Raw genomic sequence first — 16,614 nt, 5'->3', positions numbered from 1 at the left:
TCCTACTTTTTTATCTGATTTTTATTTTTTAAAGCACATTATGGCTGACATTATAGACAAGATATTTAATCAGAAATGATTTGTATCAGACCTGCAGCATAACTCTAAGAGCCTTGGCACTTGGCTTTTTTTAATGCAGTTCATAATTATGAACAGTTATCAGTAGTGAACAGAGTATAAATCATCCATAATGGCCAAGGGGAAAAAAGCTATTATCAGTCTTCCTTATGTTCCAGTGTAATTGTCATAAGCCACAATCAGGATCAATGTTCATTTCTCTGACCATAATTGCATAAAGGCAGCCTTTTAATTTACCATGGAACCAGGAGGGCTAGGTAAGTGTGAAGATTACCAGTATGTGAAGGATTTTTATATTGCAGCATGCAACCACAAATGGCCCTAATTGCTCCTCTTATTAGTAGTTTCTGCAGAGGATGGAAAATGTCATGGAGCCTGAGGGCTGGTTTTGGCTTCAAAGCTGGTCCCTCTCGCTGAGGTCTGGCACCCTCTGCCAGGCGAGGGGTAACGGCTTGTGTCCTCGCAGCTCCTGTACCACAATGGGGGGGAACACAAGAAGGATTACCATCGATGGGCGATGAGCTTCCCAAAAATCCCAAGGTGGGAGGGTGGGTGGGCAAGCAGAGAGCCTGCACAGTGACCCGGGGAGCATCATTCATGCTTTAGGATTTGCGTCTCATGCCATTTCAAACGCATGCAACTGGATTTGCAAACGGCGTCAAGGTAGGTTAGTGCAGCAGTGAAAACACACAGTATTTTGCAAAACACAGGCTGATTGTTGACCAAACTGTTAGGGCAGAAGTCTGAAGCTGTCCTGCCCTGGGGTGTTGCTGATAGCCTCTTCTTCAGGCCTGGGTAGACTGCTCTGGTGGAGGAGCACTGCCTGTTCAAGTGTGGCTGCAAGGCTCTACCAGAGTGTTTGTCATCCGGCTGTCTGTCTTGGTCTCTCCAGGCGATTACGCCCAGCTTAGTTTACGAATCATGTACCTGGAAGCCGGTGTGTACGATGTGCCGATCATCGTGACGGACTCAGGAAACCCCCCCTTGTACAACACATCCGTCATCAAAGTGAAGGTGTGCCCATGCGATGAGAATGGCGACTGCACCACCATCGGGGCGGTGGCCGCAGCGGGGCTGGGCACGGGTGCCATCATCGCTATCTTGATCTGCATCATCATTTTACTAAGTAAGTACTGCAGGGAAGTGACACTTCTGGGAGACATCATGTTTCCCATCCTGTTCCCTGTTGTCCCGTTTCTTTACGTGGTATTTTTCAAGAGCCGTGCAAGCTCCGTGCTGAGGACAGAGCCGTGGGCTTTGGGCTGCGGGGGGCGGTTCACACATCTGCATTCAAACCTCCAGCACTGCACTGTCAGCGAAACGAGCCAGAGCACTCTGTGTGCGATGGACTTTTCTTTCTAATATTTCCAGTAGCTTTACAAACATCATTATACCTGACAACGTCTTGTAGGTAGTGAGTGTGATGTGATTCTCCATATCACTTTTTCTGCAGGAAAAAGTTGACGGACTTGTCCAAAATCCTGTGGCAGACTCCCCCATAGCTCTCAGATCCCTGGCTGGCTGGGGATATACTGGTTCCCAGTACCAGATAAACTGGTTATGAATCTGGCTAGACCCTGGCAGAGCCAGTGCATAGCCGTAGTTTTCTGATTGTTCGAAGGAAAAGAAGAATAGTAGTTACTCCCATTGCTTGTAAAATACAACAGATTGGCGAATCGTGGTGGATTGTGTTTTTAGAGGAAGGATCCCCAGTTTGTCAGGAGCACTGGAGTGCTGGGGGGGGCATTGCAGAGAAGGGCTGCCCATCCCATTGCTCGAGGCAAAGCCATCCCTTTTGCCCAGAAACGCTGTTAGCCCCAGGCTTTCATGAACATTACCAATAACCATGTGTGTGCACACTTAAAAATAAAAATGATATCATTATAACTTCAAGCAGGAGTTGGCACAGTAGGAATAGATAAAAACGAGCGCTGAAATGAACAATGAGGTAAATATTCATCAAGAAACACAGGATGAAGCCATGGGACTCCCATTAAAGCTAATGGGAGTTATGGTGCTAAATCACATTTAATATTTACCCCCAATGTGTTTAAACAGAGAGCAGACAGAGCGACGTATGCTACAAATGTCACCTAATGTGGATATGATATGGTACATTAAGAGAATGGGTCATCTCTGGGCAAACATCCACCCTCCTGGGCCAGCGATGGGAATATGTTGTTGTATAATTGATTTACCCTATCAGTCTGGAGAGCGAGCAAGAAAACAGGGTGTTTGTGGCTGTGCCGTCCCCGCTCGTCATCCAGCCCATCTGAGCAGGTGGAAGCATCCCCATGTGTTGCCATGATGAACAATTTCTGTCCTTCATTGGATGCAGGGTCCCAGCAGCAGAATGTTTTAGGCTGCTCCCTTCAGCAAGGGCATTTGTTACGAGGGCACCGCAGTTGCACACCCAGAAGAAGAGATGGTGTTTGTCAGTCCCACCGTGTTTGGTACGCTGGGGCGTGCAGGCGTGATGCTGCCGGTGGGCTAAAAGTTTGCACTGGAAGCCACCGAGGTGATAAAAAAAACGGGACTTCTTTTAGCTGCTCTCGTATAAATCCAGTGCTAAAATACAATTTAAACAGTTGAAAATCCTATTGACTGAAATTAACTTCAGCTGAAGGACATTTGATTTAAGAGATTCCTCTTTTCATTTTCAGATACATTATCCCATTTTAAATTATGGTTTTTATTACAAAAGCTTATTTTTACATTCATTGTAATTCTAATTGACTTTTTTTTTATCTTCAAGAGCTGCAAAGCACTGTATCAGTGATGAAAAATGTAATTTGCGATGAGCGGTTTTCCAGTTACATCCTTCCAGTGTTTTGCCTCCTTTCTATCTGTTTTATATCGTGACCTCTGAACAATAGCCCGGAAAAAGGCAGATGCGGGGGCTTTTGTGCTATTTGTCCATTTTAGAGTCAGCAGGTCAAAGTTTGATGGCTTTAAAAGGAAGAAGCAGCAAGGGGACGGATCTGAGGTTGCTCAGGTGAAGGAAGTTTCTGGCTTTACCTTCACTCAAAGGTTTTTTTCTTCTTCCCGATACCTGATGTATTAGCTGCTCGAATAACACATTTAGAAGAGCAATGCAATAAAAAATTGTGAGGGGTGAAGACAATAGATTTCAAGGAAAACTACATGCAGAGTGAAAATGGGTCTAACAGCAGTAATAGCACTTCCCATTTTGCAGAGTGAATAAAAGGAAGGAGAGTGCACTACATCCGCTATTGACACTTTGAAGGTCTTTTTTTTCCAGGTAGCTGTAAAGGCGTTAATGGCACAGTTTTCTCCACAAGTGCATGAAAAAGTAGCATTTAAAAAAAAAAGGAAAGAAAAAGATAAACCCTGGTAACCATTATAATATTGTCTTTGTGGACTAGGCAGGTATCTTGTTGTGAGAGACTTGAAAAGCAAGAACAAGAAAAGGACTTCAATAGTCTGCTAAATAGCTGAGGTTTTATATTGCAGATAAGAGTTACATTTTCTTTCCTTTTCTTTTTTCTCTCTCTTGAATAGATCTAGGATAAGCATTAAAGAAATGCTGAACTATCTGAAAACAATTCTGTTAGCTGGCAGGCAGGGATGGCAGCCAATTGGCACACAATGGCGGTAATTAGCTGTCCGGTCCTCTTCTGCTCACTTCACTGAATTCCTGTTGGGTATAAACACTTCGGTGCTGGGAGGAGAAACTCAGACCGTCCTAACCACCTCCCCACGCAGTGGGGCTGTGGGCTGGGCTGCCCATCTGTGGTCCCAGGGTCTGGTCTCTTCTCCATCCTTGCCCTTGGTGAAGCGACACCAAGGCTCCATGAAGATGCAAAGGGAAAGAAAACCCAGTTGCTTGTTCTCCTTATGCAGCTAAAAAACACAAAGAGAGTTTGGGATCTTATGTCCTGCCTGGGTTCACTTGTGTTGGCTGCATTGTTTTGGCACAGTCGAGGGTTGACCCAAGTGAAACGAACCTGAGCCACACGTTCCCACCTCCACTGTCCATCCATCTCTCCCTTCTCCTGAAGATTGCCACCATCACAGCTTTGTGTGTGGCTTGCATGGAGAACAGAAGGGGAAGCAGACACTGGGAGGTGTAACTGCGTCAGCTGCCCAGGCTTAATTTCATTTTTGATGACATTATTTGCAGCTACTGAGTATGAGAATGAAAACTAACGTATTAACAGGTTCTTGAAGAAGACAAGGTCTGGTTGCCTTATGTTAATGGAGACTGAAGCTCCCAGAGCGACTTCCATGCAGTAAGTCACAGGGAGTGCACAGCCTCTGGGACATGGGTGGCCCTTTGAAGGATGAGGTTGTGGAGCGTTCCCATTGGGTAAAGTTGTTTAACTGGGGGAAGAGTTCTCATGATTCAAGAACTGTTCATCTCTCTCTGAGAAAGATTAGCCAGGGCTTGGCACGTAAATGCTGATGCCTGAGGAGGTTGGCTGTGTGCTACCAGATTTGCTCCCCCTTGTTCTGCAAAGCAAGCCCTGCTCTCTGAAAGGATTTCAAATGATCTTAGATCTGCTTTGCAAGTCGATAGCCAAATGCATATGCTCATGTCCTGGCTAATGTCATCTTGGAAGTCGAGAAAGCCTCCCTCAGTCACCGAAAAAGAGTATATGTGAGCCCAAATCAGATTACCCAACCCCAGTATTACCCACCTTCCCCAAACCAGTTTTGCATGGCATACTGCAGACAACTGCAAAATGACCGCTGTGGCCAGGGCTCGGGACCCGAACGGGCATCACTGTGTCACGCTGGTGGAGCAGCCGCTTGTGCACATGTGCTGGTCACCTCTACGCGTTTGCTTCCCAGCCCCTCTGCAGCTCTCTTTCCTCCACCTTTATTTTATGCCCGTGAATAAAACAAAGGTGGAAATGTAATCCTGAAAATTCAGGATTTAGATCAAATATTTTCGTAAAGCGTCAGTTTTCACACTTTCTGTTTGCGTTTCCTTTGATTGTGTGTTTGACTTCTGATAAACATCAGTTCAATCAGCATTGTTGATGGATCTTAAAGAAATGTTTGTAGTGGAGGGCTGTCACAGTAGTTACAGCTCTCACTGATCTCTCCCTTATAAATTAGAACATGCAATAGGGTAAAATTTTATTCCTCTTACTAGCAGCCAGAGAGGTTCTCTATAGTGGAAGGGAGCAGGTGAGGCACTGGGACACGCCACCGTGCTCTGACACATGCAGCTTGGCCTCGTGTCGTGTGAGATCCAGGCTCACCCCGCTTCTTCTCCCTTACAGCCATGGTTCTGCTGTTCGTGGTGTGGATGAAACGCCGGGAGAAGGAGCGCCATACCAAGCAGCTGCTGATCGACCCCGAGGACGATGTCAGGGACAATATTCTGAAGTACGACGAAGAGGGAGGTGGAGAGGAAGACCAGGTGAGAAGAGCCCGCAGGTTGTGGCAAAGGAGCAGTTGTGCAATCTGTACTCTCAAAAAGGCAGAAACCACGTTATTTTCACTAAAGTACTTGCAAAGGGTTGCGTTCGCCCTTGTTTATGCCCAGGCAGCTTTATTGTCTTCCCCAGTGTGGCATGGACATCGGTGAGAGCCAACTTAGGTCCAGCGTGGCACTGGGACACTTCTGTGCAAACAGTGAGGCCAGTGCTACGTGGATTTTGCTACCCCCTAGGCCAGCTTCCTGGGGAAGGACTCTAAATCAATCTGCTGACACTCATGTTCAAACAATATTTCTGCTATTTTGGTCATTAAAATTGTATATTTTACCATTCCCCATCAGAGATCTTCGTAAAACCAGCTAGCAGCCTCCCCCAGACCTCTGGCTGCAGGCACTTTCCTTGGTTTGTTGGAGCCTAGAGCTTCTATGGGCTTTCCCTGCATTTACTTAATCGTCTCTAATGTGCCTTTAATTTCTTTTAATTTCTGGTCGTGGTTTATGAGAAACATCTAAATACATTTGGGGATTTTCTTTCTCACCGCAAAGCGTACAGTGGCAAAGCTTTGCTTGGTGACAGAGCCCTAAGCCACAGCCTGCCTGAACGCATCAGCTTTTCTGCAGTGGCTTCTTCTTACAGACACCGATGCTGATGTTGCATGAAAACTTCCCTGGCCTGCACTCCTGGGATGTGCTGTCCCTCTGCTGCGGATCTATTTCCTCAGCTAAAATAGCAAAGTTTGGCTGTTCATGTTCAGGTTGCTGGTTTTTTTATTTCTACCTAACACAAGTAAAGAGCCCAAGACAGTCTCAAATATGAAGTTCATGCAACTATGTGACTCTGCATCATATAATGGCTTTATTCTTGCTTGCTTAAATGGACTGCGTGGTTCATGGGTCTGTGCAGAGGCTCCTGTCTTCATGGTTGGTGTCGGTGAGTCCTAAGGTCAGTGGTCGAGGCTGGTGGTTAAGGAGAGGAAACCACTGCACCACGTCCCGCCGTGGAAGTCCCGGTGGCAGCCGAAGGCGAGAGCCACCGCGGGGAGCCAAGGCAGGGACTTTGCCCAAAACTTGAGAAGTTCTTATTCAATGGAAAAATCCTTGCAATTAGCATTTCTTTTTCCTTTTCACTGACAAGTTATTTATAAATATTGCTCCTGGAGATTCAATCATCATCCCCGTCTGAGCACAAGAGTAGTTTTGCCGGTAGAACAAAGTACTGTTACAAGCATTCAGACTAGCTGAAGTATCTGGTTTCAGGCAACTACACTGTAGGCTTAAATATTTTAGAAAGGATTCGTTAAAAATAACAGCAAAGGAAGAGCAGCAAAACACCATTACCTACATGAATACATTTTTAATGAAATATTACCTGGTTCTTACTCCTTGATAGAAACCTATTCTGTTGGGATTTTTCACAAGCAGAAAGAACATAATTACTTCAAAAGGCCTACATGCATAAATGCAATACACATTTTAATGTTTCTACTTCTGTACAAATGTAATTGCAATAATATGTCTACCAACACTGTCTTTACATTACATTATGTATTTCATCAAAAAGTTATGCACATATCTGTGCACGTGCAAGCAAAAGCCGATTTTTTTTATCCCAAAGATTTAGACACCATGTAAAATATTCAGAAAGTATTTAAATTTTTGATTTAACTTATGTTTTAAGAGACACTCTTAGGAGGTCAATTTTATGAGCTACTCAGAGGTCAGGTTCATCTGTAATTTAGATAGAGGTGCTACATAGCCAGGATAAGATTTGCCATTGAACTTCAGCTGAAATAGGATTAGACCCCTCAACTTGTTTGTATGTTGGGTGAGCAGAACGAAAAGCTGTTGGTTTCACTCTGTGCCTTTCCATTTGTCACAGGATTACGATTTAAGCCAGCTCCAGCAGCCAGAGACCATGGATCACGTGCTGAACAAGACACCTGGAGTCAGAAGGGTGGATGAAAGACCTATTGGTGCTGAACCGCAGTATCCCATAAGACCAGTAATCCCACATCCAGGGGATATTGGTGACTTCATTAATGAGGTTTGTTCTGTAGGGTGTCCTGTGTCACATCTTAAAAGCTTGAGCAGCCAGCTAGCATCAGCTATGCAATGTCTCCCTGGCTGCATGGGCCAAGCGATGCAGTTACTCACACGAGAAGTCTGATGAAGGCAGGGGAACGATTGGCATGAGCAAAGGGCGCAGGACTTGGCCTGGTAAAGTCCTAAAAAGCCAAAGTGCAAACAAAAAGCCCCAGATTTCTGTGGATATCACATGCTTTTCAGCATCCGGGCAGTATAACCTGATCCTGTTCTCCCTTGGATTACTATGAAGATTGCAGTTGCTGTCAGTAAGAACATTGCCTGCACATGGACAACGGCGTGTTGTCCTGGTGGGAGGCGGTGGCAAGGCAGCTGCCTGGGTTGCCTCATGCCAGTTGTGGCTCCTGGACTGGTAATTATTTCACCAGCCCCTGCCTTCCTACTAAGCTCTATTTGGTCTAAAACCTCAAAGAGTTTGCAGAACAGAGAGATTCAACTCAGATCAGAGAGGCTTTCTTTATTTTATGTTAGATTAGTGCTCCTTTATCTGCTTGTACAAATATCTTTCCATTTAGTATTTCTTATCTCATTTTTAGTTTTGAGCGATTGAGTGGTTACAAACCAATCAATGCATTATTTCCTCCAAGACAAAACACACCATCCATTTCCTAAGTCAGAACAATAAATGTTATAGCAATTTAATTCTATTATTATATCCATTTCCTGCTGTGCTTTTTCTCATTTTCATCATTAAAATTCCCTCTTCCTTTGTTCCTGCCCATCCTTCACACGCACATTTACACACATCCACGCATGTGAAGACTCCATGCTCCGGCTGCTGTTCACCACAGTAAAACCTACTCCATCTCCCCACGCTGAGACCCGGGTTTGTGAAGGTGTCAGTGCAGAACATTTTGCTTTATTGCAGGTCTATTCCACTAGGCTTTTCCTGACACCGGGCTGCAGCAAAGCAATTCTTTTTCTCCATATCCCAAGGCCATTTCCGTGGCCTGCCTACACTGCTGCCCAAAACGCGCAGGAACAGGAGCGGCAATGCTTCCCAACCCTCTGCCCAGGATTTCACACCCCAAGTCTCTCCTAATTGCAGAATTTTGCTAGGAGAGATTTTTTTTTTTTCTCCCCTAAAGGAATCAAAATCATCAAAATTGAAATAATGGCTATTGGTAGGAGAGGAAGGGCGCTGTTCGTTCTTTCATTGGCCGAGCTGGAAATCTTAACAGGCAAGCCCAGGAAAGACACGCTGTCCAGAACTGAGAGCTCTCCAGAGCCAGAGCTGATCCTGGGAAACAGCTCCCCTCCCGCTCCATCCGGCTTTTGCAGAGGCGCTGGGAGTTAATGCCTTCTGTGCTGGGGGCAGCCCGGAGGGCTGCACCTGGGGCGGGGGGAACACACAACATCTGGGCACAGGGAAGCCCCGGGACCCTCAGTTTGTCCCCAGCCTCGTTTAGCTTTGCACCACCCCTCGTTTAGCTTTGCTGCAGGGATCCCAAGCATCCCACCAGCGCAGACCCTGACCCGAACACCCTTCCTTAGCACCGTCACCGTAAAACCCCGTGGTGAGTATTAACGCCATGTGTTTGCCCCCCCAAGGGCCTGCGCGCAGCGGACAACGACCCCACAGCCCCCCCCTACGATTCCCTGCTGGTCTTCGACTACGAGGGCAGCGGCTCCACCGCCGGCTCCGTCAGCTCCCTCAACTCCTCCAGCTCCGGGGACCAGGACTACGACTACCTTAACGACTGGGGGCCCAGGTTCAAGAAACTGGCGGACATGTATGGGGGAGGCGAGGAAGATTAAACTGACCTCATGTTATTTAAAAAAAAAAAAAAAAAAAGAAGAAGAAAAAAACAATTTAGAGAGAAAAAAAAAAACAAACCCACAGACGACAACATTAACAAAAAGAGCCGATGCAGAAGCAGGAACTGTACAGATGTGGCAGCTTTTTTAATTAATATCCCCTGCTGACTGTATTGTTATTTTTAGTGGTGATATAGGAGGTTTCTTTTTTTTTTTCCCTTTTTTTTTCCTTTCCAATTTTTTTTTATAGAATATTGAGCTGTCTCGCATGAACACTTGTCTCTGCTGCAGGTTTTTTTTTGTTGTTTTGGTTTGGTTTTTTTTTAATGTCAGCTGGGATATTGCTCGTTTATCTGCTTTATGACTAAAGAGAGTGAAAGGCACTCTGTCTTAACTTGAATTTCTTAGAACAGAAGCACTGTTTTTAAAATATATATATATATATTTGAAAGTGCCTTTTGGTGCATGTATCAGATTCCCTTCAATCTCAGGAGTGATGAAAACAAACATACAACCATCCTGGGCAGCACTCCCTGTGACCCTAAGCCAGTTCTAGCTGGGAAGGAGTTAACAAAAAGGAACTGTGGAGATTGTTTCTTTTTTGCCTTTTTTTTTTTTTTTTTTTTTTTTTTGGTAAGGGGGTGACTCATTGTGGGGTGGAAGAGGATGGGGGGGTCGGGGTGGGGGGAGGATGTTTTGAGTCAAAATCTGAACAGCCATCTTTAAGCCTCAGCAGGTGGTGAACTAGTCATCATGTTGTATATAATTCAGTGTTATCAGATGCAAAATACTGACTGGGGGCTCTGCCGTCACCTGGTCACACCCAATGTAGCTGCATAGAACTATCGCATCGATAAAGCCTTTGGTTATTGCAACAGAAATCTCCGACAGCCCTTACCTAAACCCTACAAAGTAAATCGTGAAATGACCAAAGGCCCATTTGTTTGTTTTTATGCTATCGGCGTGTCTTGGCTCCCACAACCTCTCGAGTGCTGTAAATACCAGCTGGGTTTGGTGGTGGTGTCCCGCATCCCCAGGGATGCCCGCTGGCAGGAAAGCTGATGCTGTTCTCGCGTAAGGCAGGGGTTTGTGTAGCGGCTCCGCTCGAGGCCGGGGCAGTGCTAAGGGCAGGAAGAGTTTCATCAGCACTTTTGCCATCCGTAAGTATGAAGTTAGTCTAGTACAACATCAATGCCTTTGGAGCATTAGTAGCCAAAGCTCAACAACATCGTGTAACTCAGCTAATGTGTGTCCTTTCTATTTGATGGGTAGGCGTTGCCAAGTAAGCAAGAGGTTTTGCAGCATCCAGGCGTAATTCAACATCAGTATTATAAATGGTAGCATACTACCTAGTTTATATGTAGGGTCAGTTTAACCAATAACAAATAGTTATTAGCTTTTTTTATTACATTTTTCCTTTACTGATTTGGACTAGTGGGTTTATGTCTAATGTTTGTAAAATGATTTAGACTGCATGGATGTGTAATATAAACCACATTTAATGGATTATGAGCCACTTAATTAATGTGCTATGAAATCTTGGATTACCTGTGTTTTATATTCTGCAGACGATTTTGCAGTGGGTTCGCTAAAACTTGTAAAAGCGCTTAGATATATTTTCATTTAAATCCAAGAATGTGCACAGTATTGGAAGGTGATTATCCAGGGGATAATCGCACTTTTTTGATATCTCGATTAATTCTCAAGGTGAATGCTAAGAGTTAAAGGGGGGGCGGGGGGAGCGAGCGCGTGCACCGAGAGAGCGGGAGAATGAGAGGACGAGAGCTTGCGGTGATGAGTGGACGTCGTTTCAGAGGGTATACTAGGCTGCAAGATCGTCTCTATAGATTTTTGAAATGCTCCTAGTGCATTTTATATTTCATTGTATCATATTTTCTATAAAATGCAATTTCTGTAAATTAATGAGCATTTGAAATGTGTCTTGTATGAAGTGGAATGTGGTAAAAGTCTGCCCGAGGGGTCTCCAATGTTACCGGTATGTTATTAACTACCACGGATGCGATCTTTCTGTTTTGTCTTGGTCGGTCAGTCGGTCGGTCAGTCGATGGGTCGGTTTGTCCTTTCACGGCTTGGAGAGCGAACGCACTCTTGCCCAAGTTTCTTGAAACCAGGAGGCGATGGCTCGGACCCGGGGAGAGGGACGGCTCCGATGGCAGCAGCAAGGCAAGGACGCTGCTCCACGGGCGCGGGCCGGCAGCACGTGCCTTGGCCGGGACGACGCGCCATGCCTGGCAAACTCCAAATTCCTGTTCTGTAGTTGGGAACTCGGTCATCTTGTGTGAGCACTGTGAAAGTCTTAGTTTGCTTCGGCCACGTACCGTCCACCTCCTCCTGGTCGCCCTCCGGCACCCCTCGCAGCCCCTGTCCTCCAGCCATCTGGCACGAGGGGGCTGCTTCGCCCTGCAGCCTCTGCTCTTCGCCCACGGGCAGGCTTGGTTCTTCCCCTTTCTTTTCGGAAAGCCAGGGGCTGGAGTGTTTCACCAACTGGGCTTTGCACCTCCGCAGAAGCTGCCTGGTCACAGCAGAAGTAGTGAATAATAAAAATGCACTTAGTGTTTCTCGCTGATGACTACCCGTCAGTGTTTTGTGTCCGTCACCGTAACCTCATCACCGACTCAGGAGAAGGACGTGGCTCGAGGGCCGGGGCGATGCCGATGGTTCTCCATCCGTTGGGTTGCTGCTGCTGCCTGCCAGCTCTGCACGGCTCCTGGGATGCTGGCGCAGATCCCACGATGCCAGCCGGCTGGGTCTGCACTGTAAACCGTGCCGTGCCATCCACCTGGCACCGCTTGCCCGAGAGCAGTGGCTAAATCCCTGCGCCAGAGCGCTTGGTGCTTGATGTCCGCTGCGGCTTTGGGCGGGGTGATGGATTTCAGGTAGGGCCGGGGCTGGCAGCAGTGCGGGACGGCTGCTGCGGGGCCAGAGGCTGTAGGGGCGGGTGGGCAGCGTGTGTTGCCCCGCTGTCACCGGGGGACGGGCAGTGCTGTGAGCGGGAGCCGTGAGGGAGACGCTGTCAGACTTCAGCTTGTCTAAACATTGCAGGTTTTTAAGAATGTTTATGCAACCCAAGTCAAACAAATCTGAGTGATTAAAAATAAACCAACCTGTTTCCATTGGAGACTTTTTTTTTTTACATCAGCGGATATTTTTTTTGCAGCATTTGCCGTCCAGCCATTCCAACCCCACAAGCCTATAAATCAAACCAACTAGTTTATTGTCTTTTGACCGAGTTCTGCTCAGTCTCCCTCTGCAGGACCTCCTTCTCTTCTTCCTCCTCTTCCCCTTCCTCCTGCTCTCCCTCTTCCTCCTCCTCCCTGCATCCTCCACCACCGAGCTTTACAGCCCCCCAAGTAGCAGCAGCATCAAGCCCCTTTCCTCGCAGTGGGACGGGCAGAAGGTAAGCAAGGAGCACATCGAGCAATGAAAATAGACTGCTTTTTGCAAACCTTTTTGCTTGTTAATATCACTTAGGGTTTGTAACCCAGCTAGGAAAACTTGCATTAATGCAAGGGCCCCCACTGAAAAGGTGACTTTGCCATTGCTGTCCCCCCACTCTGACCCTCGTGGATGTGACATGGCGTTGCCATTTGCAGCTGGAGGGGACAGTGGGTTCAAGGAGCCAGGGCAGGGAAACAGCACCTTTGGCTGAACGTACAGTCCCTGGTTTTGTCTTACATGCTACAGAAGTGGTTAATGCATTGAGACCAGAATCCTTGTTCTCTGACTAAGCTAAACTAAAGCATTAAACTTGAATTAAAGAAGTGGTGCCCAGACATTCGAGCCCCCACTCTGCACGCCACGAGGCGGTGGGGAAGGACTTGCTTTGAGGCAGGTGGAGGGGAGCCCATCCCCGAAATACCAGTGTTACACCCCAGTACCCCCGTACCCCGTAGCACTGCCAGGGGACACTACCACGGCTCTCCGTGCTGTCTGAGGGATGGGAACGATGAGCTCCCAGGGCGCTGGGGCACGACGGACACCCTGTGGCCTCCCTACGTCCTACGCACGAAGAGCGCACGTCCCCCGGCCAGGGACCGTGCAGGTCCAACATCACTGCTGTACCCGCGGCCGCCTCCGGCAAAGCGTGGCCCCGCGGCCTCGGTGCAGCCGCCGTCCGGTCTGTGTGTCACGTAGCCTGTAAACGGGGAAGCATCAGTCACGGAAATGCTTTGCAAGGCAACGAGGAGATACAGCAGGTACTTAGTGACAGTAAAAAGGCAAGGCTGTTTTAGGTGACCTGTGTGCTAGTCACAGTTTTGCTTCTGGTTCTGCATTTTTCTTTTCCTTTTTTTTTTTCTTTTTTGTTGGACCAGGCAATGCTGGTGGTGGTTGTGAGGTGATGGTGGGGAGTTCGCTGCCCTGCGGCTGAGCCTCCTTGGGCCGATTTCAAGGGGTTTTTAGGGACAGTCGAGTCTGAATCCAGCCTCCAGGAGTAAGCGGGACGTAGGAGATGGCTGTATCGCCTGCAACTGCTTCGCATAGGGTAGACGTTCGGGCATTGGAGAATGGTAATGGTCAGCGCAGGGTCTGTACAACACAATACGCCAAGATTGCAACTTTGTTTAGTCTCAAAAAACATATTAAAGGTAAAATACGGGACTTTTATTTGTGATGTCTTTTGGAGCTCTTCATTGTAAGTGTGAAAAAAAAAATGTTGGGGGGGGAATGCCGTATAACGATGAATGCGTATGTTTAAAACAGCCGCTAGACAACGTAGGTAACTACCCACGCAAAGGTAACTCAGTTTCATGGGGAAAATAAAAGTTCTCTCCAGTACACACCAACCCTATATACAATTCCTTATACAATGTGTACATAATGTAGTTAGTGCTTGAAGCTACAAATCAAATAGGGGAAAAAACAACAACATCATATAGATATATAATTGGAGCACTTTCTTTTTCCTTTTTTTTTATTTATGATTTTGCATGTTTCCTTTTACGATGGAGAAGCTGTGTAGCAGCCCGCATGACTGTGGTTGTTCTCAAGGAAGACTTCTGCTGTTCTGCTGTATTCACGCTGAAGCGCAAAAGCAGTTTGCGTCCGTTAACCCAGTTCAAAAACCTTTTTTTGTAACCGTCAACAGCACAAATATTTTGTATTGTTGTTTGTACCATTTTTGTACCAAAAACAAAAGAGGAAAAAAAAAAAAGGAAGAAAGTAAATGTTTTCAATGTGTTTTTAGTGCCACTGCAATCTTGGTTTCCAAACTGAGTAACAGCTTTGCTGATTTATTGTGTATCAAAGCTGAACTGGCGCACTGACGCCTGGCTCCAGTGTAATAAAAATAAAGTCCCCCTTTTGAATAGTCTCACTTGCTTTCTTTTAATTATTATTTTTAATTTTTTATTTCATTTTCCTTCCCCACATGCATACCCCAGCTCACTCGGTGCTAACAACAGACTTACCTTGCAGTGAGCCTGGTTGCAGGTGTGGGTCCACGTACGCAGGCATCGACGGGGTTTTCGGAGATCCCGGGTGCTTCTGCACTTGTCTGGCGGTGGGAAGATTGCATTCATTAAAGCAAGAAGCGTGGCTCACCCCCAGCCCGCGCGGCTGTTTCGGGCGGTGAGGAGGTGGGGGTGCAGGTTCCTCCCGCAGCCCGATGCGAACGCGTTTGTCCTGCACTAAACTGTTGGTGCAAGTCAGTCGGGCAGCGATTTCATTTCTCCAACACAAGATCTTTGTGCTTTAGCACACTTCAGGCACATTTGGGGTCCTTACTTGCTAGCACGTCGGTAATCCCCGCGGCTGCTGCACCAAGGCATCCAGCCCCTTCGCCTGCTCGTTGCCCCGCAGCTCGTGAGCTGCAAAACACAGGAGAGCAGCCAGCCCTTTCACTGCCAGGGAACAGGAAGGGTTCAAAAATGTCTAGGGAGTGATGGAGCACCCTGGAGCAGCTGATGCCCAGCAGAGGAAGCCTGAGCTTGCTGCTCCCCGTTGTGTTTCTCCACCACCTCTGCACATGCAGGAGCAAAGCCATGACTGGAGATGCTGCTGCGCGTGTAGCAAACAGCGTGCAAACTCCTTCACGTTGGCATTGTGAGCACAACAGCACTCCTCTGCGTGCATCTCCTTTAGGGCCATCAGCTGCTTCTTCTCAGGCCGCTCTTCCCAGAGTGTTTCACCGAGAGCCCTGGGAGGGGCACGAACACCCCGCTGCCAGGCTGAGCAGCGATTGTCTGGCAAGCAATTAGCAATTAGCACCGGCAGCGAACACGCACATCGTCCTGGAGACTTTTGCAGGGTCTGAGCAGAGGGTTTCCATCACCCTCACCCCAATGTCAACCCACGTATGCCATGAGTTAGCGAGAGGCCTCAGCAGGTCCCGCAGGCGCCCGGGGCTGAGCAAGGGCTGGGAAGGACGCGCAGTTCCAGCACGCCGTGGAGCTGTTCCAGCCGAGCACGCGGAAAGCAGCGCTGTCTCATTTTTAATAAACATTAAGATGAATGCAAATCCTGTACATGGCAATTTACTTCCCCCCGGAGTCAGCTAAGAATATTTTATTGCTAGTTTTGCTAATTCTCAAGCTGTTCTGTTTCTTAGAATTATCTTTAACTACTGAATAATGCAAGACTGTTGCATCACAAATATTAGTTTCTGCTATCTGTGGAAGTCTGGGCTCTCATCATCGTGTTGTTAGGCTCTTATCTGCCTGCAGAAAGTCTTGTTCCTCAAATGATTTAGCTGCGTGCTTAACTTTGACCATGTGAATAGTTTCGCTAAGCTGATGGAAACAGCCGTCCTCTCCTAAATCCATGGACTTTTTGTAACAAAATTAAAAATAATAATTATTATTACAGTTATTATTATAGGCTCTTGGATTGGGTTTTGTTTTTTTTTTCCTCCCAAGTCAAAGGCAGATGCCAGAATTTACAGCAGAATTTGGTTCAGATCAGATCCCTGAAGCACACAGGGATTTTTTTTTTTTTCCAATAAATATCTGAACTTTTCCTTGTTTTCCAGACTAAAACCTTTGTGTCACCAAGACCTTTTTCCCCCAAAATCTTTCTAAGTAGAGAGCAGTCTTTTAACCAAAAACCCAAATTAACACACACATTAAGCAGTTTTAGGTGACAAAAAAGAAAAAAACCCCAAACCTCTATATGCAATATTACACTACTGTCAAAACAGTCCCCAGGTGGGGGCGGAGGAAGCATTGGGAAGATTAAATGCTTTTATTAACCACTGGCAACCTGTCTCCTTGACTCAAAAAATTAAAAAAAAGAAAACATAAAAGAAT

The 16,614-nt window shown here is 46.7% G+C and overlaps 1 protein-coding gene across 1 annotated transcript in view; it reads left to right on the top strand.

The window, feature by feature from the left end:
- Positions 1-9,944, top strand: part of CDH4 (cadherin 4) — a 457,956-nt gene extending 448,012 nt beyond the window's left edge. The window contains exons 13-16 of the mRNA XM_054845867.1: positions 971-1,204; positions 5,331-5,470; positions 7,368-7,532; positions 9,143-9,944. Coding sequence (XP_054701842.1) covers positions 971-1,204; positions 5,331-5,470; positions 7,368-7,532; positions 9,143-9,349 — 746 coding nt within the window. The 3' untranslated portion in view covers positions 9,350-9,944. The remainder of the gene's footprint in view (positions 1-970; positions 1,205-5,330; positions 5,471-7,367; positions 7,533-9,142) is intronic.
- The last annotated feature ends 6,670 nt before the right edge of the window (positions 9,945-16,614 follow it).

This window comes from Grus americana, chromosome 17 (genome assembly GCF_028858705.1).
Source record: "Grus americana isolate bGruAme1 chromosome 17, bGruAme1.mat, whole genome shotgun sequence".
NCBI lineage: Eukaryota > Metazoa > Chordata > Aves > Gruiformes > Gruidae > Grus > Grus americana.
The sequence above is the reverse complement of the archived record's forward strand: the minus strand, read 5'-3'. Positions and strand labels throughout refer to the sequence as shown.